Below are 26,227 nucleotides of genomic sequence, written 5' to 3'. Positions count from 1 at the left end.
TGAACTGTTATCGATAGGCTATGATAGTGTAAACGGTCATTTAAAATAGTCTACATTCATTCTGTAAATACTGTGATTATAGGGCTGCAGCTATCGATTCTTTTTGTAATCGATTACTCTAGCACTTTATCGATCGATTAATCGGATATTTTTTTTTTGCATTTTTAAACAACCAAAACAAATAATGCATAACGAAAATGACATGGCTGTAAAATGATCAAGCAATTGGCACAGAGGTATTTATTCTAACTCCAACATCAACTCCAACATCAGGCTACAAAACTAAGCCCATTTATTGCAATTTACCCATTTAGTGTTTATAGGTGCCAGTGCCAACAATTAAATAATGTTCAAAATGCTCTCTGTAAAATTGCAGCCTCTGGTGCATGACTTAGTATGGACAGCTTTGTTCGCCCAGCTATGTTGTGAAGTGCTCGGAGGGAGAAGAGGGAAAGCAATTTAATGTATTAATATGCACAACAAGTTTCATGCTGTAATCTAGACCTGACATCAAAGTAAATATCTGTTTTATGTAGATTTCTACACCTGCAGCATTTACCATTATGCTACTAACAAATAATTTTACAATTAGGCTACTAAAAATAGCCTACCATTAGGCTACTAACAAATAATTGTACTATTAGGCTACTAAAAAATAATTTCTGGGGTGAGCCTATTTGCTATGGTAACCTAGCAACCTGTATGTGTGCACGCGTGCGGTGCGTGAGGGAAGATGAGGGTGCATGCATGTGTGTATAAGGGGTTCTTTTTTAGGCATACTGTCTTGCAATTGAACGTGAATAAGTTTACTACTTAAAAACATCAAAGCTAAACATTATATCACGACATCGCTACAAATACAGTATGTAATTAAAATCAGCCAACATCAATGTAGGCTATAGGCTACGTAGATGATAGATAGGCTAGATAGATTGATAGATGGCCTACTTTATTGACGCTTGGTGAAACAGCATGGAGTGGATGTTTTCGGTTCAGATTCTTGTTCTTTTCCTTTTTGAGTATGTAATGATCCCAAAACTTTACTTGAAAACTTTAGACATTCTCTGCCATTTATGGACATCTTGACTCCGCCATCGCGCCAGCTAAATTCAGAATGGATCACGATTCACGCGCTAGTGGTGTGCTTCCTGAACAACGGTCCGTGTGGAACAATCAGATCCCTGCGCGTATAGTGCGCGTCATAGGAATTTAACGAGGCTTCGAGGCAGGGTTTTTGCCTCGAGTAATTTTTGTAATCGAGTTATTCGAGTAACTCGATGAATCGTTTCAGCCCTGTGATTATCATCTGCATCTTCATCCACTTACATTTTTAAAAGTAAATTATCAACCTTTTACCTTATAGTTTTTACCGTGGTCTGGTCTGTATATTTAACTAGTTAAGTAGGATATCGAACCCTGTGACACCCCATTAGGCCGATCTCTGTCCCCCTCATTCCCTAAACTTGCGCCTGAGGGCTGGGGTGCTACTGTCAGGGTTGCAGTATGGAGAGCTGGACCGAGGCGCAGGGCAAGTCGAGAACGAGGCACACTTAAACTTGAAAACAGGAATCTTTAATGCGACTGCACACTACAACCACGAAACAACATCAATGACCGACAGGGGACTGAGGGGAGACAGAGGGTTTAAATACACAGGGGTTAAACAAGGCTAACAAGGCACAAGTGGACAAGAAACAAGAGACAGGTGAACACAGGGCTGGAAATCATAATTAAACTAGCAGACTAATAATGAGGAACAGGTGAGGGGCAGAGACACAGGGAACTGAGACATGGCAAGACAAACAAAGGAGCACATGGCTGACAGGAACTAAAACACAGGGACAGGAAGTAAACACAGGAGCACATGGCACAGGAGGTAAACAAAGGAGGGACAGGGAACACAGGATCGTTACAGCTACATACACTCTGTGCATTAACATGTAACAATGATATGTGTGAAAAAGATTATCCTTATAGGACAATAAAGACTCGATACTATACTATTATTTTGTGAGAGCTAATTTGCTTATGAGTATCATTTTATTGACTAATTTGCATACGAGAATGGGCCTGTGAAGAAATATTCTTCTCGTTTTTATGCTGTGTTGTAACTGATCTTAGTAGTAATAGTAAATAGCATATAGAAATAGTATACAGTAATAGTAAATATCCATATGTTTTAGCTAGTTTGCATATTTTTACTAATTAGCAGAAATAAAGGGTATGGATTGTCACACTTATGTTTGGGTGAGATTTTATGATTAGTTAATGAATATTCTATTCCTTACAGGTGTAAAGTTATCTGCAGTGTAAATCATGTCATGTATATGTTAGTAAATTTACATAAATAATGCAAATATAACAAAAATGCCAATACAGAATCAAAGCAAGCACATTATGTTAATTTTCTGTTTAATAACATTACAGCTACTTCATTTCACACAAATTCCCCAAATCTGTATTTGTTCATGTTATAAACAAATGGCTATAAAAAAGAATACAATATAAACAAGCTAAGACAACAAGAATGATAGTACATAGAACTATGTACAGTGGGCGTTGCTTTCGAATGGCCACTTCAGTCGCGCATTACGCGGCGTGAAGCTGTGTGAAGCTTTAGTACCACTTTCAGCCACTGTGTGTCGCTCTGCCACTGTACATCGCTCTGTCAGCCTGCCTGCCGCCCCTTTTGAAAAAGCAGGAGGCTACCGTTAAACATAATTGTTGCCGAGAGGAATCCCAGCCTACTAATTCAATAACAAAATAAATCATGCATAATTAAACATTACCTCGATTTAGGCTACTTGGGTATGGCTTATGGCTTGACTACACGGTGGTAACGAAAATCGAAATCTGCTTTTGATAGCCTACCGGTGCCGCTCCACAAAACGAAAAAATATCTTAATTTGCTGTCTACATTATTGTCAGAGTTGGGGGTAACGCAACTACGCAAATCAAAACAGTGTCTTGTGTTATAATTGAGCCAGTAGAGAAATAACAGTTCAGAATTAATCTGTAGCCTTGGGTAGGCTTCTGCAGAAAACAATGTTGTTGGCGATTTAATACTATCTGGCGACGTTTTAACAGGCTACGCAATAGAGGCTTAGACAACTATAACCCACGTTTTGGTTTCGTAAATTAATTTGCCCTACTTCTTGACTGCAATTTAGTCAACTGACTGCTTGACATGTCATTTTTATTTTTCTGTACAATAAACAAATACATCTGCTTTATGCCGCAGAATTACATTCATATTTGGCTGACTTCTGCAGACACGCAAAAAAACACTGCCACTTCCCTCCCCATATTCCACTGATCACACATCAAACATCAGGGGTGCGTTTCCCAAAAGCTAACTACGCTTAACTCAGATTCGAACTCTTGGACAGGGAACTGATAACTGCTGCGTAATGGCGGCTGTCATCAGCCGGCCTTAACGCACTGCGCCACAGAATTGACGGCGTGGGTGAATAGGGGATAAATAACAATAGAGTACACAACTGTTTCACCAGCACATTTAAATGACCCGTGTTAAACGTTAATTCAAAGCAGTGGTTAATTTACAAGGTCAGTCTATATGAACCAATGAATTAACTTGATGACCCTGAGAAAAACAGATTTCACGGATTAAACTAAGGTAGTCCATCATTACAGTGGGCAGTGCTTCGACTTGGCCAGCTTCACTCACGGTCCGCACGTGGAATCACGCGGTATCACACGACTTTAATTTGTATTTTTCCAGTGAGAAGCTGCAACAACCCAAACAACCGGTAGATGGCTCAAGTGAGCAGGGTGTCTCGTAAAAAGAAATGGAGCCTGGAAAACCCTACACAGACTTCACTACAGACTTTAGCAGACTGGTTTAGAAATAATTTAATAGCTAGAAATATGCCTGCCCTGCCCTAATAAAGAAATATTTGGTTAACTGCGAGTGAATCCCGTTTGCAGCCGTAGAAAAAATGCAGGACAAATTAAAACGCAGGACAAATTAAACATTCTGGTTTTCTCCGAGTGCAACGATGTTAGACAGACATCATTTGGACAAAATATAGAGCATATTAACCTCCGTTGCTCAGCCAAATGCCTTCCTGTTACGTCCTGTTATCACAGAGTTACAGGCGATAAACGATTTTTGATGGAAGTTTACTTCATTAGCGTTTTTTTTTTTTTTTTATTATTATTAAAGAGTGTTTTTCATTTAAAGGTTTGACTTTGTGCTTATTCAGTAGAGCATTTAGTGCTCTCCCCAATCCCAGATGTTCACATTGCAAGTTTGTTTGTAATGGATGCAACCGCGAGATAGGCTATGCGTTTGACGGCAATGAGTTGTTAACAGACATGAACCAAGACATATAGCCCAGCAGCAATCTAGGGACTGTTCGTTATTTATTGAAGGGGCCACCGGAGGAATTTTGAGTGCTTCAGTTGCAAGTTGCATGACCCTCTCTTGCCTGCTAGAAATTGTTCAATGACCCTCCGACAGAATTGTTAAAAAAGACATGACCCTCCCCTGCCAATTGTCGCTGTCTTCCGCCCGCGCCACAGCCACACACTGTGATAACGTTCTTAAATCAATCTTTCCCGTGAGCTTGCATGCTACCAGTCCTTCCTTTTCAAATGTGTTGCGCCTGTTTGCACAATTTCACAAATAATCATATGTGACTAATAATATGACAAATAATCCCTGTGCACGGGGACCGAAACAATGCATGCCAACTTTTTCCGTGTTTATCACGTATTTTAACTTTCCCCCGCTGTCTTGCCATTTAATGTTTTCCCGTAGAATATCCCATATTTTAATACTCTCATAACAGCCCTGCCATCGGACCTGTCTCTGTGTTGCCCTGTTGCTACCCCTTGCCCTTCCAACGAAACAGATGTCTTCAAATCATCGTTTTCCTTGCTTGAAGGCGAACTTAGAGTGATGTTAACCTATTTAAGTTTAACGGCGTGATTGTCGTGAGAGCACGATTCATTGGCGCTTGCATGTTCGGCCTTATGTCTACGTGCGCACCTGAGGCTACTCACCTACAAGAGAAAGAATTTCCCCTGTTTGTATGTTCATTGCAAGTTGGCCTACCATAACTTACCAACTCTGCACTGTAGACCCTAACTGGCTATTTATATTTTTCTGTGAAATAAGCAAATGTATTTGTTCAACTTTATGAAGCAGAATTACACATAGGCTACTTGGAACATAATACATTTAACAAAGGACAGATGTATGTTGCTAGTGACAAAATATTAACTTTCAGTGTTTTACGATGTCTTTGTCATGGGGAAGTGTTTTTCCCCATGCATTTATTCTAGGTTACTGTCAGTGATTGACGCGAGAGAAGCGGGGTCTGTGTTGTGTTGCGTTGCGTTAATTTATTTTCATTGGGCATACCGTGCCGTCCACAGTTCTTCAGTTCTGACAAAGCCAAAATTACTCCTTTTGAAACAATGAGTGCAGGAAGCGCGTTTGTTATATTGCTTGACGGGGGGATCCCAAGCAGCTTTCAGCCATAAGGCTACTTTGAGAACATTTCAATTCACCCGACACTAATATTCAAAATGTTGAAAACTATTTCGGCATAGCCTATAAAGCAGTTTAATTAAATGGAATGTTAGTTGTAAACAAACGAGCTACTTGGTGAGGCTTGGCCTCACAGATGCGCTCGTGCCTTAGATGGCAGGAAAAATCTTCACGATAGGCCTATTAACTAACCACCCAATTCACGTTGGCTGGGGGGAAGGTGGGGCATCAGACATTTGTGCCCAGTTAATCCGGCCCTGCCCCCAACAAATCACACCTTCCCACCTCTGACAGCTTAAAAGAAGTCAAGAGGACTCTTTACTCACAGACCTATTCACAAACCTGCGGCATTTTGACGTGTTTTGAAATCCTATGCAGCTACAGGAGCTTCCAATCGTAAGGAAGCAATTTTGCATTGTAGGCATAACTAACATGCAATAACGCCGCCAACAACAACCAAAACTAGGCTAATCATTGTCCACATGTAAATTAAATGTAACATTATTGTGAATCAAATTAAAATGTTCTCTTTTGCAAATGTAGGCATAGTAACAGAATAATTTAATAAAGATACTACATCAATTCGTATGTTTCATTAGGCTACTAGGCTGTTTTGCCTTGATTCATTTAGGCTAGGCCTTTTTATTCAGGGCCGTATTCACAAAGAATTTTAAGGCTAAAAGTAGCTCCTAACTGGCGAATTTAGGAGCAACTCCTAAAAATAATGGTCGTTTCACTCCTAACTTTAGGACTCCTAATTTTTTCACAAAAAGTAATTCACAAAGCATTTTAGACCTAAAAGTAGCACCTAAGTCTGGGACAGCTTAAGTCGAGAGGACTCCTAACTCACTAAGACCTATTCATAAACAGCTTTTTGTGGCATTTTACGTTGCGATGTTTTGAAATGCGTAGCCTATGTGCAACAGGAGCTTCCAATCGCGAGGGAACAATTTTGCGAATTGTGAATCAAATTAAAATGTTCTCCTCTTTGCAAACGTAGCCTAGGCATATGGTGACAGATTAATTTAATAATGTTGCAAAGGTAGGCTACTGCATCAATCCATAGGCCTATGTTTCATTAGGCTACTAGGCTATTTGTTTTGCCTTACTCTTTATTAATTTAGGCTAGGCCTTTTTATTCAGTTATTAATCCTCTTCCGTCCTTCGCACTACTTGTGTAGCGCACGCATTCTCTGACCTGTCACCTGTCACTCATCATCCGAAGAGAGGTGTTTGGAATTCCCGCGTTACAATCGTCAGCCAATCAAGGTGGTCACTTCAGTCAAGGTCGTGCATGACTAATGACGTCATCCATAGCCACGAAGACTCACTCCTAGTTTAGGAGTTGTCTGAAAGGCTTTGTGAATAACTTTTAAGAGAAAACTCCAAGCTAAAATCTTTAAGTGCGATTTAGGAGTAGCCTACTCCTAGTAGTAAGATAAAAGCCTTTGTGAATAGCCTACGGCCCCAGTTATTCATCATCTTCCGTCCTTGTGTAGCGCACGCATTCTGAGACCTGTCACCTGTCACTCATCATCGTAAGGGAGGTGTTTGGAATCATGCCCGCGTTACAATCATTAGCCAATCAGCCAATCAAGGTGGTCACGCTTGCCCATTTACCCAAATTAATGGTTGAATATTACTGATGATCATTGTTATTTAAGAACATGCAGTGTGCGTAGAGTACCAAAAACATCTTGCTCGTAAAAAAGCATCATAACGCACATTCTGGCGGGTCTGTTATTTACTGTAGGCTGCGCAAACCACAGGCCTTTATTTTGGGCATTCATTCATTCATTCATTCAACCTTTATTTATTCTCGGAGGGTCATTGAGGGAAGCCCTCATTTTCAATGAAGCCGAGATTACAGAAGCGAAGCAAAGCGCTCCACAAACAAGATAACATTCGAGGCCTTCTGTTGAAGAATTTTATATAAAGCCTGCGCTAACAGTAATCCTCCTGCCCCTGATAGGCCTACCACAGCTGTGGATAGTGTGGAATGTTCAAGCATAACACAATCCAATGTGTGTCTCAATTGTCCCCCGCTGACCACCTCACACATTTCTCTAGATTTTGCAACGAACTTACATGACACAATGCCATAAAATATGCCAGTTTTAGGACACAGAATAATGTTTGTAATGATACCAGGTAGGCCTACGTTTAACAGTAACAAGTGTAATGAGCTATTCATTGTCGAAGGTGCATGGTGAAGTGAAATTCTTACTTTGGAAAACAAACATTTGCCGATATCATCGCCTATCATCAGAATATTGCAACAGATTCTGTGTTCTGGACTGCAGGTAACTTGTTAAGCCAGTGGTTCTCAAACTTTTATTTCATTCCCCACTTTGATCAAGGGGCATGACTGATTATAGTGGAGATAACATGTTATCCCGAGGCTTTTGCAAGTCAGCATCTTCGACGGTAGTCTATTAAAAATATAAGTTTTCGATGTCCCAAACGGAGAGCCATACTTTATTGTTTTTAACGATCTCTATGCTACTCACAAAAATGTAGGCATGGGGACATGATGAAGTAGGCTATCCGTAATAACTGTCGTGTGTTAAATTATTGTGATTACGAGCCAGTGGTTTTCAAACATTATGCGTGACTCGGACATCTAACTAAATGCAACAGGCTCATATCGTCCTCGCATTCGCAAAATGAGGACCAGTGTTTTGTCAAATTGCAAATAGTTATTTGTTTTAACGATTTTTTTTTATGATAGTATGACGTGCTTTTTGTATAGGCTACTATCTTAATCTTGGAATATGGGGAGGGAAGTGGCGCGTCTGCAGTCAGCCAAAAATGAATGTAATTCTGCGGCATAAAGCAGATGTATTTGTACAGAAAAATAAAAATGATATGTCAAGCAGTCAATTGACTACATTGCAGTCAAGAAGTAGGGCAAATTAAGACACTGTTTTGATTTGCGTAGTTGCGTTACCCCCAACACTGACAATAACATAGACAGGAAATTAAGATATTTTTTCGTTTTGTGGAGCGGCACCGGTAGGCTATCAAAAGCAGATTTCGCTACCACCGTGTAGTCAAGCCTTAAGCCATACCCAAGTAGCCTTAATCGAGGTAATGTTTATTTACGATTTATTTTGTTATTGAATTCGTAGGCTGGGATTCCTCTCGGTAACAATTACGTTTAAAGGTAGCCTAGCCTCCTGCTTTTTCAGAAGGGGCGGCAGTCAGGCTACTGACAGAGCGATGTACAGTGGCAGAGCGACGCACAGTGGCTGAAAGTGGTACTAAAGCTTCACGCAGCATCACGCCTCGTAATGCGAGACTGAAGTGGCCATTTGAAAGCGATGCCCACTGTAAGTCTCTGTTACTGTATGTGCAGGTGTGCCCGTCACGTGCTACTAAATGTCATTAACCACCTTAGTCCAGACTGCTGAAGTTTGGAAACTATCATGGTCCAAACTTACAAGTTCTATGTAAGTATGACAGTTTTGGGAAACAGTCGTAACTTACATGTTGGTTAGTTGAACGATGCATCGTACCACGTTAGTAAAAAGCTAACCTCCGTAGTTGTACGGAAAACGCACCCCTGTTTATTTTATTTTATGAAGCCTATAGGCTACAGTAGATCACCTGCCACATTCTCAATTGCAATAGAAAGATGCAATAGCCATTGGTCAAGTATTGAGTATAAACCAATTAAGATAGTATGAAGTACTTTTTGTATAGACTACTATCATAAAATAGTATTTTAATAGTAATTTGCAATTCGACAAAACACTGGATTAAATATCATAGGCACAGGAGAAAACTTGTACATCCATTGGCCTGTGGGGAGATCACATGCCAGTTGCCTCTCCCTTCAGTGTAATGACTCTGTTGATGACTTTGTCCAGGCCTCAGGCCCCTCCTCCTCCTGGACAATAGGCCAGAGGTGGAGAGGTGAAAAGGTGAGTTGTTGGGGGCATGGCCAGATTAACAATTCATAGAAACACACACACACACACACATACACACAATGACACAGAGCATTTCCAATTCAAAAGGGAAAGCACTGCTCATTGCAAAATGCAGAATGCTGAACCTTTAAAGGTAAACAGGCCTATAACTTGACTAAAACCGGCCTATAACTTGACTAAAACCGTGCAAAACTGGAGGTGCACCTGTTATCTGAATAGTCTGTATGTCCTCATTTTGCGAATATGGAATAGATGTGGAATAGATATGGAATAGATGATGGAAAAAAGTTATTAAATGTGAAATTACGCAGGCTGGAATGCATGTCACGGACCACCTGCAATGACGCCGCGGACCACCGGTTGAAAACCCCTGCTTAAAAGCATCATGAGTTGAAATATCAAATAGAGCATCCAATTCCAATCATAAAAATGGAACACCCACATACCGTTTCACATCTTCATTACATCTGTTCAATTCTTCCCGCAGTTTTGTTTCTTGTTCTCTTATGGTTAGAAGCTCTGTGTCTTTGATGACCATGTCTTTTGACACCTGTGTGATGTAGGTGTCCCAGCTGGATCTTGTTGCTTCAAGCTCTGAGCGAAGCCTTTGAGAAGTATGAGAAGTCAATAAATAGGGCAACTAGAAATGCTGAAATAGCTACCTGAACTCCAGTGGACAGGATCCAAAGGCACACAATAACTTTTTTAAGGACAGGAACAATTGTACACTTGAGCAAAATAAACTGCTACTAAGAACAGTAACTTTTTAAGATTAATTTATCAAAGTTTGACAAGGCAGGGTACATAAGCACAAAAACATGGTATTTAAAAGAGTGCAACCTAAATTGTGTTGATTGCAGTAAACATTATAATGACATAGAATGAAAAGAAAAAGTATAATAATCAATAGTTTGTAGGGGCACCACGTTGTACATAATTCACATACAGCCATTACATGTTCACTTGAATGGTACTGTTGCAGTCACAGCCTGCACTTTCATCTGTTGAGATGTTGTGTACTGTTTACTGTGTCGTGTTCTGATGGCGTTCGCTGGCGCGACTTGTGTGTAACTTTAAACTGACATGCGAGCTAAATTATGAGGATTAAAGTTTCCCTGAGTTCAGGCTTTTAAACCTATTCGCTGTGTCCATGTCTCTCCATAGTGTCGACTCCTTTACAAGTTCATTTACAACTTAAATGCTTGAGGTATTTTAGTTCTACAGATGGGCACTACGACAAAGTGAGTCAGGGAGAATAGGGGACTGCAGGCAGGAAATCATGCATAAGGGAAGAACGATTATTTAGGCTGTTTCTAAAAGTCAAGGTGAGATCCTTCAAGGCTGCTATTTGAAGGATGTTATGTTATCAAGTCCCGCTGAAGTACTGTTCAAATGTCAAGCATCCATCAAAGTCTACGGTGGTAGCACAGGCAAGTGACTTCCTGCTGAACATTTTTGCTTGCCGCACCTCCGACGGTGCCATTGCGGGTAGCTGCAGGGTCATCAGCCGGGAGCCACCCTTCATTGATGTTTCGCTCCATTAATCCAGGAACATCTCACGGTGGTGGAGCAATGACAGGGATGTCTCCCTGCCGCCCCCTGCAGCTAACCCTAGGACCCTTGCTTTACCCACGCCTGGTCCTTCCTTCTTAAACAAAGCCAGAAGCTTCCCTGCTCAGCCTCCTCGGCCAGGTATTTCAGAGCCTTTCTGAGTTTGGGGCCTGTGACTCCCATGTTCTTCAGGAAGCGCTAGGGGGATGCTCCCACAAACCCAGCCGACTTCCACCGGGTAGCAGTTGACCACCCAGCCTCTCTGCAATCGACTGTGAGGTCGAGGTACCGGTCTTTTTTCCTCTCAAAGGCCGCCTCCATTCCTCCCTCCCTCCCTCCAGTGTATGAATCGGTTTCATATCTATGGCGTAAACGCTCAACGCAGATAAAAGGCTAAGCTGGGAAAAACCTATAGCCTACCACAAGTCGGCTCTAGGTAGGCTGAGCTCCGCTCTGCTTAGGTTAAAGGAGAATCATTCACGAGAGGATTTTGGGCTGCACAGATTCAACGCAGATCCATAGATCTTGTTGGTGAAATACATCCACACTGCTGACATTATTTTGAGGAAGTATAGACAACCAAGCTCAAGTAGGTCAGTGTAGCCACGCAAGCCTTACATACGCCTAGTTGAGAAATTAGGGCTTTAAAAAAATATAATTTTCACGATATCGACCAATAATATATCGGCCGCCGATATATCGTGCACCCCTACCTTGAAAGTATAAGTATAAGTATATATACTCTTTTGAGCCTGTGAGGGAAATTTGGTCTCTGCATTTATTCCAATCCGTGAATTAGTGAAACACACTCAGCATACAGTGAACACACAGTGAGGTGAAGCACATACTAATCCCGGCGCAACAGCAACAACAGCGGCACATACTAATCCCGGCGCAACAGCTACAACAGCGGCGCTCGGGGAGCAGTGAGGGGTTAGGTGCCTTGCTCAAGGGCACTTCAGCCGTTTCTACTGGTCGGGGTTCGGACCGGCAACCCTCCAGTTACAAGTCCGAAGTGCTAACCAGTAGGCCATGGCTGCCCAACCCACATTCATCCGACTAATTACAGTGCATGCACTGTACTGTTCTTCCTAGGCTTCTTCTTCTTCTAACGCATTTAATGCAGTTTCAACCGTTTAACGTAGAAACTTCATTCAAACTATGTTATGTAGGTCTTACTTAGGACAAGAGTGCTACGTATTTTTCAGCTTTGTAACTTTTATACTTTTTAAACTATTAATTAAAAACTACTCAAAATTTCCCCATTGACTTAACATTGGGCCTTTATGACATCACAGCAATTAGAATCCTATGGCAGGTGTTCAGGCCACCTGGATCAACTGCCAGTCTCAGGCTTTAAGCATACAAACTAGCCCTATTAAGACTACACATCCTGTTCAACTGCTTCCTCTGCCAAAAACTGTTTCAAAATAAAAGTCCTCACTACAATATTTCACTGTTAAACAATTTAACCCTTTAAACTACTGAACTTTTTAACTGTTCAGCCATTGTAACTGTTACTTGTCATCAACTATGACTCCTACCCACTGTAGCTAGTTAGCATGGTTAGCATGATAGCATTGCTAACATTGTTAGCATTTTTAACAAAACGGCTAAAAATGATTAGCTAAGTTAGCTAAGTAACATGGTTAGCATGCTAGCATGTTAGCATGCTAGTTAGCATTTTTAGCAAAACTACTAAAAATGATTGGCTAAGTTAGCTAAGTAACAAGGTTAGCATAGTTAGCATGCTAGCATGTTAGCATGCTAGTTAATCATTTTTAGCAGTTATGCTAACTATGCTAACTAAGTTAGCTAAGTAACATTGTTAGCATGTTAACATGCTAGTTAGCATAGTTAGCATAACTGCTAAAAATGATTAGCTAAGTCACATGGTTAGCATGCTAGTTAGCATAGTTAGCATAACTACAAAAAATGATTAGCTAGGTTAACTAAGTCACATGGTTAGCATGTTAACATGCTAGTTAGCATAACTACAAAAAATGATTAGCTAGGTTAGCTAAGTCACATGGTTAGCATAGTTAGCATTTTAGCATTGTTAGCATGCTATTTTTTCATGCACTATATTTCCTTCAGGAAATGCTTTTCTAGTTTCAAACTTGGCATGTGTCTTGCTAAGAGCACGAGTGAGTGCAGTACTACCAAGTTTGATGTTGTTTGGATAAGAAATGCAAAATATATTGTCACATCTATTTATTAATGACAGGAACATCTGACTTGTCTGTGTATGTGTTTGTGTGTTTGACGAATATCTCTCAAACCATTCGTCTGACTGATTTCAAACTTAAAATGCTACGGGCATGAGTGAGTGCAGTGCCAAGTTTGACGTTGGTTGGAAAAAAATAAATGCAAAAGATATCATTAAATCGATCTATTGATAATAGGAACTGACAGGAACGTCTGCTGTCTGTGTGCATGTAATTGGGCTACGGGTTTTCTATAGGAAAGTTTTGAACGGGCACTGCACTAGTACCGTTAATGCTCTCTTTTAATGCACTAGTACCAGAAAGACAATACATTCGAATTGCGGAGGGTAGTGTACACCTACAGATAGCCATGAGAATGTAAAGCTCTCAATACAATCAAAACTCAATAAAATGACAATGTAAAGCTCTCACAATCAAAACAATTAATTCAGGGAACAGTAGCAAAAGGCTACTGCATGCTGAGACATCACTTACAAGAACGCAAGAAAAAGGAGAAATTGCACAGTGCTATGACAATGTTTTGAAAGCAATTCAATGTGACAGCTCATTTATTTATCAGAGAGAAATGTGCAGATTTTTTTTTTTGATGACCTACAGTACTGTACATATCAGAAACAGCATGCAATGTGTTATTACATTCTTACCTCAGAATCTCCTGATCCCTCTGCTGCAATTCTTTTGTATGGCTTCTGTCTCTCATGGTCTGTTCAGCCAGTAAGACATCCAGCTGTGTTTGTAGCTCTCTTCTCCTAGTCTCTGCTTCACAAAGCTGTTCAGCATGGACATCACTCATGTGGGTTAGCACAGTCTCTCTATCCCGAGCATGGGCCTCCAGTTCTGCATACCTGCAAACATACATGTTTTCCTTTAGCAAGTTTCATATTGATAGGACTAAGTATCTTGGTCTCTCATCATAGGGCTTTGTGCAATTTTCCAGATACATACTCGGAAATACAGTATGTTATGCTAATCTTCTCTAGCCTAGAAATCTAGACGCGCCCCCTGCCAGGGCTAGTCAAGCAACTCTCCGTTGGCTTGTGAGCTCCAGAAATCGAAACTCAATCAGGCCAATGAAATCGTGTATAGAGTCGTTAGGTGGGCTTAACATAATGATTGATGGCAGAGTTGCAACGGTTTGGCTTGAATTCCCTGCTACTTGAAAACAAATAAGATGGATGTTGCTGTTGGCGAACAGTGTGACACGAGTTAAGCTTTTATTAAGTTGGTAAACGTTTGAACTAGCCAACTAGCTCCGCTGGTGGGAAACGCATGGCACTCATAGCGCTGCCGCTGTCCTATTGCGTGCAGAGGGAATTTGAAAGACAACTGATTATCCCGCCCCTCGGACTGAGCACTGCGAACGGTGAGTGCCCAGACCCTACATTTTAATGTGGGTCTGGCTCGTCAGGCTAAATCTTCTCTTCACCGACCACTGAATCTCTGTGCATTCTCTGTGTACCTAGGAAACAATGCTGCTGCGTGCAATCACTGTGCCCAGGTAGCAGTGTTTCACCAACAGGAGAATATAGTTCCAAGAACATATACAGAAAATTGCTGGGTCTCATTTTACATTGTTATTTCTACATGTGGTACACAAGTCACAACATTTAAATAAGAAAAAATAGAAGTTGTAAGTCTAAGTAGTCTAAGTCTATTTTGTCACTTTTAGAGCTATACAGTAGGCCAACTGGTTTAACTTACTTCCAATGAGTTATGCTAATCCAGACTAGCGGTGGGGGCATTAGACTGGGTTATTGCACACACAGAGAGGAGAAGGGTATGTATCCCCTTATCTAACTCTGGTAGACCGCAAATAAGCTAATTTCCCAAAAAGTTAGCATGTTTCTTTAATATTCTGATATACCTTTACAGTGTGGAACCGGTTCAAATGAAAAACCTAAACCAGATAACAGGTGTAGTTTTTTTTCTTTGTCATTATTGACTTCCAATGATGTATTGTCTAGCACCACATTGTCAGAACTAGTAGATTGTCAAGACAAAATATTGAAGAGCTAAAATCATACATTCTGCATGCTTTCTCCTCTTCCTTTTCGTGTTTGTGCTCCATTTGGCTCAGTTGATCCTCAAGCTCCTGTATTCTAAAAAAATATCACAAGCATAAAAAAAAACAATCATTGTGGTTTATGGTTTGTCGCTAAGTGATATTGTCCCAGAGAGCAAGACCTTTTGGGGTTTTTCAGTATTATTCCGGCATATGCCTGGCTTGTCTATGCATTGGCTGGAGAGTGGCAAGCCTAAGTAATGCCAACATCATAGGAACAGGCCTTTATGGCTTTAGTTTGTTTACCCAAAGCAGAAACATACCCTTCACCATACCTAGATATTGGCATGGGGTACTTTCCATAAGATCATCTCTCAATGTAAATCAAACCAGCTATTAGGCTAACTGAAATAAAACCATGCCATCACCATACCCTTCACCATCTCTAGGTATGGTGAAGGGTATGTGATGATGTGGGGCTATTTAATAAGGGAACTTTATCAGGGTGCAATAGTATCCTGGATCCATGAAATAACTGGCCTTTAAAAATGTGTAAGGTACTTCTATACTCTAGAGCTATGAAATGATTAAATTATTATTTTTGGACAACGCAGTTAGGGCGGGAGGCATGTGTTGCTTAGGTGGCCACCTAAGCTGTAAAGCACTGTGGGAAATACTGGGATTTTGGGTAGTGTAGTGCTTTTCTGTGAAATCACAAACAAAACACGTTTTCCTTTTTCTCTACAGAGCACCCCCTACAGCTTTGGGGTGCATATTTCACAACACTGCTGTTAAAACCTCTTCACCTCCTCCGCAAACGTCTTTGGTCTAGTCGCTGGCTCTGCCATGATGAACATCTAAAAAATGAAGCCATCGCTGCTTGTTCTTGGGGGGAAACTTTATGCGCATTCTCCCATTCCCGCTTCTGTCACACCCACAGTGCGCAAGTTCAAGCGCAAGTCCAGGCGCCTTATGAAAGAGCCGTGATTTATTTAAAGTAGAACCAGACTGATCCACCACCTCGTTAATTTAGGTTGATGTGAAAACATGGGATGTGGACTTTCTCGTTGACCTTCTGAATCCTATTTAAATCCAGAAAAAACACAAACCAGTCTTTGATTTTGAAAAGCACGAAAGCATGGTGAACTGAATAAAGAACGGCATACAGTAAAATAGTGTCATCACATAGCCTAACAAAGAATTGACTTCACAAAATGTCACTTTTGCTTTGAGGTTTGTTTATAAAGAGGCAAGACGTGCTTGAGGTGTGTAGATTCATAACTTAAAAACTCAGTGTTGATATCAATTTATCTATGCTAACGATTCTGTAGACTAACACCTGCAGCTTCGAATACAGTAGAGAGACTGGCATAACAATGCCAACCTCCATTACAAACAAATCAAGACAGGAGAAAATAAACTATGCTACTCGACAATTAGTGCAGACGTCTGTGCAAATGTATGGATGAATTCGGTCAAGTTGGAAAGAAATGGACAGATTCGAACGAAGTAGGCTATAGGATTATGACTTCACGTCAAGTTAAAACTCAAGATGCACAGTCGGTAAGCTCCAATATCCAAAGTGGGTGATTATAATTGGGTTTTCACTATTTAAAAATGTAGCCTCATGGATAAGGTAATGTCGGGAAATATGTCACCGTGTGACACTGTAATGGGGAAAAACATGAAGCCTGACACCACTCTGTGTGTCGCTGACAGTCTCCACTATTGCCTAGTTACCAATGAGCATGCACGAGAACTCAAGCGTTGTTGGAGCTGTGCATATCGAAACAAATCAGCGGCGTTTTTTATTTTGTGCCCGTGAAAAGATATTCACATGTGTAATAGAGTTTTGTAGCTGTTTAAAACAATTTCTAAAACTAATAGTGATTGTGATTGGCTGAATCACGTTTGATGCCGTTGTAAAATGCAGCATAAACATACACCTTGACCGTATTTCGTTCTATATTACTGCACTACCATAACTTGATACAAAAGTTAAAGTAGCTGTGTCTCGATGTTGCTTGGCAACCCTTCCGATAGAGGAAATATATTTCTTGGCGGAAGAGTGATGTAGCTGTTGTAGAATCAGTGTAACCTACGACCTCTCAGGGCTTATTGCTTAATTGTGCTTGTGCACAGAAACTTTGTACTTTGTAAAAAAATTGTCTTCGAGGATAGGATTTGCACATGTGTAGAACCGTTTTGTAGCTGTGGAATTAATTTGTCTGTGTGCAAAAAAAGGCCTACCTGCAGAAATATTGTGTGCATTTTGTGTGAAAAACATTTGTCCACTGGGATTTAGTTTGAACGTGTGTGGAACAGCTTTACGCATACAACTAGGCAGAAATTGGGAGAAGTGCGACATCTATGGTTCGTGTGCAAACTGGATCTACAAAGCTACAAAACCTTTTTACAGACACAAATTTTGGCAGTGTTTTGTTGTCGTTTCTGAAGAGCCAATCAGCGAATTTTGGCATGGTAGAGCGTGCAGATTAGCTTCGGCATGTTGGCATACGCCATTTTCAAGTATGGCGCCGCATGGAGCATTTGGAACCAGCTCCGTGCACGAAAGTCTGTGTTGGGCACGAGCTCTCATGCGCCTACATGTTGGTGGGGGTCGGGTGCCTATCCGGCGGCTACAGCCAAACGTTATTCAGTGCGTATTTATGGAGGAGCCTATGAGAAGACGTGTATATTATGGTTATTTATGCATCATATGACAAATAAAGACAATTGTATTGATCTTGTTTCGTTGTTGTTTGTCCTGAACAAAAATAGCCTAAACATGATTAAAGACAATAAATTACACAACAGCGGCATAAAGCCCTTGTCTCGTTATACACCAGGGTCTCCAACACGTTGCTCTCAAGCTACCACTAGCCGCCCCCTTTTGAGCTTGCCAGAGGCTGAAGCAGTAGGCTACTACATTTAAACACAATTGTTGCCGCGAGGCATTCCAGCCTACGAATTTAATAAAAAGTAAACCATGCATAAATATAGCTGCAAGCAGCAATGTGGGGGCCAAGCAGTTAAGCAGGAGTTGGGATTGGATTGGATTGGACTGAACTGGACTTGACTGTGATGTGTTAGATTGGATTGGATTGGAAGTCCACATACCAAGTTTGGTTTAAAGTGGTGAAAGTGTTGATAATTATAGCACCCCTAGTGGTGAAAGCACACCAAATTAATTGTGCATCCTCAGGATGTAGTCCCAAGTCCACATACCAAGTTTGGTTGCGATAGGTGAAAGTGTTGCTAATCATAGAGCCCCAAGTGGTCAAATGTCACCAAATTTATTGTGGGTTCTTAGGATGTGTTTACGACTCAACGTACCAAGTTTGGTGTCAATGTGAAAAAGTCTTCCTAATTATAGCGCCCCTAGTTGTCAAAGTACACCAAATGTATTGTGTGTTCTCAGGATCGGGTCCCGAGTCCATATACCAAGTTTGGTTTCAATAAGTAAAGGCGAGATATGAGCTAATTTCCTGTATCTCTAGCGCCCTCCTAGTGGTCGAAGGTCACCAAATGTATTGTGTGTCCTCAGGATGGGATCCCAAGTCCATATACCAAGTTTGGTTTCTATATGTGAAAGCATTGCTGAGATATGACCCACTTCCTGTGATTATAGCGCCCCCTAGTGGTCAAAAGACTCCAGATGTATTGTGCGTCTTCAGGATGGGGTCTCAAGTCCGTGTACCAAGTTTGGTTTCAATATGTTTAAGCATTGCTGAGATATGAGCCTTCTTTCTGTGATTATAGCGCCACACAGTGATCAAAATGTACCAAATTTCTTGAGCCTCCTCCTTATTGGCACAAGTGATAAGTTTAGTCTTGATACGAGAAAACCTTGCTACGATATCACTTAACTTCCTGTTTGGTGGCTTTGCCAACAATTTTAATTGGCTGTTTCGGGCAAACGGTTTTAGATTTAAAGACAAAAAGGGATAACTTTTATGAGGCTTGGTCTAAAGATCATCTGCACCAAGTTTCGTGAAAATCGGACAAACTTTGTGACCTGTGAAAATGTTTAGGTGTTTTTCATTAAATCCAATATGGCGGCCTAATCAATTACGATGACATCACAATTTGGCTTGGGTCAGCCTATGGACCACCAACAGCATTAACAGACCCCACTAGTACATTTTAATTACAAACACAACAGCAGCTACAAGCCAAAATGCATTTTTCGTAATTAAATTAAATCCCATACCAAACCGAAAATCGTCTGCTTTTGATAGCCTGGTATGCCGCTCCAAACGACACGCATGTCTCACAATAAAACGCACAATGTAAGAAATAAAGGTCTGCCTCAAATAAGCCTGCCCCAAATAAATACCTGTGCTTTGCGCAGCCTAAGTAAATTGCAGACCCCGGACATAATGTAGGATTTACGAAAAGCATACAATCATACGATGTTGGACGCCTGGCGATGGTCTGGCTGTCTACTGTGCCTGACTCCGCTGCCTCATTTGGATGGTAACTCGACAGGTGAGCTGTCAAGATTGGATGGCGTGGATGCGTAAGTAAACTGTTTTTTGCAGAGTCGGCAAACTACATTATCTTTATCGGTTACTTTACCATCTGCGGTGTACAACCCAAAGCATTTCCAGACACCACATTTTAGATGAGTTGGGGACGTAATTGTTCGCTCAGGCTGGCCGTTCTGTGCGTTATCTTCCATTTTCGAAACAGGGTGGCTATTGAGGGCTCTGGCTCCAGTCATTATTGTGGCTACTGGCTATTATTGGCTTGATTTGGTCATGGGCCAACGCTAGAATACGTTTAGAGCACCCGCTACTGGATGAGATGGCAAACAATAAAATAAAAAACAAACTAATGATAGATTGTAAAAATGCGCTACACGGCACAAAAAAACGAATAGTTTATTTATATTTCACGGATTTCACATCATGTTAGAATGCATATTTGAATATCGAATAAAAAGTGACAGCCCTATAGAGAAGTCTTGCAGCAGCAGGACGGCAGGCAGACCGCTCTTCATTAGAGCCGCTGTTAACCAATACAATTAAGTTGCGCTTAGGGCGACTCCACTCGGACTCCACACGCGTTTCCGAACTTTTTGTTCTTGTTGTTACGTGGCAAGCGATGTATGTGCATTATCGCCACCCTCTTAACTGGAGGACGACTCTTTTTACAGAATATCCAAAAAAAATTGGCGTTGGTCCATGCGTCATTTCCAGCTTTGAAACTTGGCGCATGGTCAGAGCCGACTGGCGCTGGATCCGAACCCCAGTGTTCAATATGGCGTTGACTATGAATTGGCCGGATTTCTAGCCTAGCCTCCACCATTAATTTGTATGGAGGGCGGGACTTAAGTCACTCTCTCCAGTTATATATAATAACTCCATGGTCTTGACAGCGTTTCTGAAGAGCCAATCAGCACATTGCATCACCTACTGACTAGAAAATCAGGGGGCATCCTGCGTCACATCTCTCATGCGTGTTCTCGTCGGCCAGGGTCGGCGAGCACCATAGCGCGCACAGGCAGGCATAGAGCTAGCGAACTTAGGTCTTAAATCTAACAAGTTATGGCTTTTACAACAAGTTTTTGATGGAAAAGTGGTGTTCAATTTCCATAATCTTTGTTTAGTGAACGCATAAAACCGTCCATTTGTAAGCAAAATCAAGAAGTACGACCTTTGAGTTTGTTTATCGTTACCTAGCAACCTGACCAAGATGAAAGCAAACCTTTTCGGCTTAGCTTTCGCATGTCTGCCTTAAATTATGATTCATTTGCAAACGGTTGGGGCTAGTAATGAACCGTGGCGCTTACTTAGCTATAAACTGAGAATGGAATAATAATAACGGTTTCCACACGTACATAGACTCAAGTAGGCTAGACCTATCCTGTCCCGGCTTAAAGTAGGCCTTTATAGCCTTTGATGAAGGTATACCTACAGTGCTGGCCAAAAGTATTGGCACCCATGCTAAAGTTGACTGAAAAGAGGAATATAAAATCATCTTTTGGAAATTGATCTTAATGCCTTAAGTGAAAAATGAGGAAATATCTAACCTTTAAGGACACCAATTTTCTTAGTGAATGAATAATGTATCATAAATAAATAAATGTTCTTCCTTAAAATACAGGGGTCATAAGTACTGGCACCCCTATGTTAAATTCCCATCGAGACTGGCAGATTTGTATTTTTAAAGGCCAGTTATTTCATGGATCCAGAATACTGTGCATCCTGATAAAGTTACCTTGGCATCAAACCAGCTAATAGGCTAACTGAAATAACACCCATGCCAATCTCTAGGTATGGTGAAGGGTATGTGATGATTTGGGGCTATTTTAATTCCAAAGGCCAAGGTAACTTTATCAGGATGCACAGTATTCTGGATCCATGAAATAACTGGCCTTTAAAAATACAAATCTGCCTGTCTCTATGGGAATTTAACATAGGGGTGCCAATACTTATGACCCCTGTATTTTAAGGAAGAACATTTCTTTATTTATGATACATTATTCATTCACTAAGAAAATTGGTGTCCTTAAAGGTTAGATATTTCCTCATTTTTCACTTTAGGCATTAAGATCAATTTCCAAAAGATGATTTTATATTCCTCTTTTCAGTCAACTTTAGCATGGGTGCCAATACTTTTGGCCAGCACTGTACATTAAAAGAAGACAGCTTTGTGAATTACAGTATTTTAATCGCCGCCGCCAAAGCAATACAACCAACCCATAACCGGCAAACAAAGTCCTTATCCTCACTAATCACTAGCTAGCAATATAAATGCACTGTAGACACACACTAACAAACTTTTATTTGGCTACTTTTACAACCTTTTGTGTTGGCATGTAAATATCCAAAACTAACATTAGCAGAATGATTGATGCTGGATTTGAACCAAAGATCCTTAGGTCAAAGCTCACTCCTCTAACCACTGTGCTACGGCACATCTTGCACATAGTGAAATTATAATTTGACACTTAAAAAGGGGATTTTTAAAAAGTCTTGTTTTTGTTATTCGGCAAGAAAAACGGGGGTTGCCAAAGCCATGAGAAGAAGTCACCAGATTTGTTGCTAGTCACTAGACAGGATTTTTAGTCGCTGGTCAAAAACTATCAAAAAGTAAAAAACTGGTATTAGTTTTTATTACTCACTTCATATCAAGAAACAGCTTGCCATCATCTAGCTGTTAGTATACATAATGGACAGCTACTACTAACACAAATAGCCAACAATCATGTAGAAAATACCTAGTATCCTTCATTGAAATTATACTTTTCAGGACCCAGTCTTTATGCTGGATTTCTTTGTGAGCCTGGTAGCACTGATCCTCAGAGGCTTGTAAGGCTTGAGTGGCTTGACTTTGAGTTCTGGTGTGTACCTCCAGCTCCTTATTCAATAGCTCCACCTGCAAAATTAAGTAAATGATTTTACCCAGTTTGCTAATCAGTCACAGAATATGTATATTTAATACACATACGTATGCAATTGCTGATCAGCAGTGAAACTATATTACAGTAAGGAATGTCTGATTAACTACAATGGGAAAGTAAAAACTGATGCTTTTTCTGTCACAAAGCGGTATATTATAGCATACTATAGACCAGTTTTTTTCAAAGTGGGAGCCGGGGCCCCCTGGGGGGCCGTGAGGGGGTGCCAGGGGGGCCTCAGCAAGTTGGAAGGAAAAATAAAAGCAACATTTGAAAAATTGAAAATATACACTATTACTATGAGGGTTGTTATATAATGCCATTATATAACAATATAATAATTTGTCGCATATCTGAACATTATATTTTCCATGATAATGACTGGGAATAATAGTAGAGTGATAGCTCACATATAGCAGAAAGCCCCAAATGAAACACACTGTATGCTCCATCGCGAAGTGCTTGTGGCTAAAATAATTATTAGGATTAGCTTAGTGTATTTTTACATTTGCCGTAGTATTGTCGATGGGTTTTAAAGTATTTTCCGGACTATAAGTCGCACCGGAGTATAAGTCGCACCAGTCAAAAAATGTGTCATTAAGAGGAAAAAAACATATATCAAATATATATATATACATATACATATATATATATATATATGTATATGTTGCACCTGAGTCGCAGGACCAGCCAAACTATGAAAAAAAGTGTGACTTATAGTCCGGAAAATACAGTAATAACACATCAAGGGGGTCCTTGGCCAGAACCTAGTGGTATTTGGGGGGCTTTATCGTGGAAAAGTTTGGGAACCCCTGCTATAGATGGCATGACATTCTGAAATATAGTTTATGGTAATTCAATGTCAAATTAGATAAACTTGTTGTTGCTCAAGTTTTGTTCAAACCTTCTTTATATCATGAATAGGTCCCAAAACCAAGGCATGTAAAATATTTCGGTAACACTTTATTTTAAGGTTCACATGTTAGCCACTAATACATACCTAATTAATGCCTGTATTAATGACTTGTAAGGCATGTGTTAGGCAACATTAATCATTTGCATGTATTCACAAATTTCTTGTTCATGACGAATTAGGCCTTTATTCTTGACATAATCTTAATAATGACCTAGTAAGCCTTAATCTCTATTCACTAATTAATAGTAAGTACCAAAAGAGAATATGTATAACTCACTATATACTGTCTGAGATCAAGGCTTACTAGGTCATTATTAAGATTATATCAAGAATAAAGGCCTAATTCGTCTTGAAAAAGACATTTGTGAATACACGCCTAACAAATTATTAATGTTGCCTAACACACATGCCTTACAAGTCACTAATACAGGCATAATTAGGTATGTATTAGTGGCTAACATGTGAACCTTAAAATAAAGTGTTACCAATATTTTTATACTATTCTATGTCTTCATAAACACATTATACAGCGCCCTCCACAGTTATTGGCACCTATGGTAAAGATGATTAAAATGGGGTATTCAAAACTTATCTTTTGCCATTTTATCTTGTTTTACCCCAAGATGCTATTTTTTTCTGTATCCAGGGACTGACTGGCAATCTGGACATTCTGGAAAAGTCTTGAATGGCCAAATTCCATTTCAAAAATTGGAAAAAACAATGGCGGAAAAAGCTAAATCTAAGACGATGTTGCAACCTTTTTCCTGGATTCTGTCTGATTTCACACAACATGTTACCTTGAGCTTATGAGACAGGACTTCATTGCACAGGTCATCAATCCTCAGGTTGAACTCATGTTCTTGTTTTCGCATTTCAACATCAAAGTATGCCATCATTTCCTGTGATGTTCAGACAGAACAACAAGTCACTTGCTTTAAAGAATTGTCTTGCATGATCATTTGAAACATTTTGCTTTATTTTGTCAGCGATGAAAATGGCATACCAAGCTACACCAAAGGACTAACAATCTATTGTTTGTCCCAGTCTTGCTTTTGCAGTCACAGAAGGACCTGACTTGATGATGGTTTCTATTTTATGGAAGAATATTAGACTCAAATGTTTTGTGCGTGTGTATCACGTTTTGAAACTGTAGAAATTATTTGTAACTGTAAAAAATATAAACCTGTAAAATATGTTTATAGTGGTTATCACCGCACTGTTTAATTTTTGTTACTACAATGACCATAATGCTTTATGTTTTTGCAATATGTTGATATGGAATTCGGTACAGACCAATCAGATTTGTTTGTTCTCTGTGTTTTTATTTGAATTTTATATCGTCCAATGATAATTTATAAATGTTTAATGCCCGCGAAATGGTGAGCTCTCTGAACATTCGAACGCCTCAGGAGAGGAGCTGAGAGTGCAGTCCCAGTCAGAGTTCGGAGGAGCGAAGTCCTGTTTTTGATAGGCTACTCCATCAATGCCATTCTGGTGCGCTATGCCCACTGCGAATTTGTATCTGTGTATCATGTTTTGTCGGAGGTCTCAGGATCACTGTTAGTGTCCACTGCTGTGTTGCGGCTGTGTTGACATTTAGAAGCTCGCGTTTTTTTGGGCTGTTGGCAAGCTAAGGGCTTCTACATACTCGACGCACCCGACCGGTGGCGCGACAACGTGACGTCAAAATGATGTAGATCTTGCTGGCGCGCCAGGATTAAAGCCAGGTAGCGCACCACTCATTTTTTTTCAGACAAGCGCGATAAGGCGGAAACAGGAAGATGGACTAGTTCGAGGGCAAGCGAGAGTTGCAGTGTTTTGTTACAGTCGTGAATTTTTAATAGTTTGCTGGATAAGTTAACAAAGTTACCAGTGAGAGTTGCAACACATGGAATAGAAAGAATAGAAACGATTTATTTTCAAACAAAGGATATCTATTTAGGCCTGAACAAAATCTCTTTCCACTTCAGGAAATTACACAAACTCAGCCAGCTGCTAGCTAGCTAGCCAGCTAACTAAACTGTTTAAATTATTCAAATTTCCCTCGGGATGACTATCTATCTATATATCCATTTATCTATCTATCTATCTACCTGTGCACACACCTTGGAAACTAGATGATAATGATGATGGTAGTTGTGAATAGTAGCAACCAAAGTCTGAAGTACCATCACAGAGGCTAGCTAGGTAGCTACTAGTGTTTCTTACTGCAGCTTCTTCTGCTGTGTAACGTAGTTAGCGTTAGTCGTTTCACAACAGCGACACCTCTGTTCAGGAGAATATTGCAACTAGTGTCGCGACCACCACGCGCGAGTATAAATGGTTACGGCGCTTCTGTGACGTCACATTGTCGCGCTACTGGTCGGGTGCGTCGAGTATGTGGGACATTTAAGGCAGACGAATAGCTAGGGGCAGATAGCTGCTGCCGCCTTAGCTAATTCACCTCTGGGACTTGCCTGATACTTGTCGGGACTCGTTTTCTTCCTCCGGTGCTGGGCCCACCGGAGGTCGACAACCATCACGGACATCTCCTGCCGCTACACTGCTGACGTCGAGGATCCTTGTTTGAGGTCGCATCTCACTGCCGCTAGCCAACGCTGCAGGGGCGCATTCTGTTCTCTGGTGCTGGGCCCACCAGAGAGCCACCACTGGCTGCGACTGCTAACGGC

The 26,227-nt window shown here is 40.6% G+C and overlaps 1 protein-coding gene across 1 annotated transcript in view; it reads right to left on the bottom strand.

Moving 5' to 3' along the window:
• Nucleotides 1-26,227, bottom strand: part of ccdc57 (coiled-coil domain containing 57) — a 148,691-nt gene that overhangs the window by 110,141 nt on the left and 12,323 nt on the right. The window contains exons 4-8 of the mRNA XM_042082781.1: nucleotides 24,356-24,457; nucleotides 22,463-22,620; nucleotides 15,257-15,331; nucleotides 13,877-14,077; nucleotides 9,900-10,058 (exon numbers count right to left, since the gene is read on the bottom strand). Of these exons, the coding sequence (XP_041938715.1) occupies nucleotides 9,900-10,058; nucleotides 13,877-14,077; nucleotides 15,257-15,331; nucleotides 22,463-22,620; nucleotides 24,356-24,457 (695 nt within the window). The remainder of the gene's footprint in view (nucleotides 1-9,899; nucleotides 10,059-13,876; nucleotides 14,078-15,256; nucleotides 15,332-22,462; nucleotides 22,621-24,355; nucleotides 24,458-26,227) is intronic.

Source organism: Alosa sapidissima, chromosome 24 (assembly GCF_018492685.1).
Source record: "Alosa sapidissima isolate fAloSap1 chromosome 24, fAloSap1.pri, whole genome shotgun sequence".
Classification (NCBI taxonomy): domain Eukaryota; kingdom Metazoa; phylum Chordata; class Actinopteri; order Clupeiformes; family Clupeidae; genus Alosa; species Alosa sapidissima.
The sequence above is the reverse complement of the archived record's forward strand: the minus strand, read 5'-3'. Positions and strand labels throughout refer to the sequence as shown.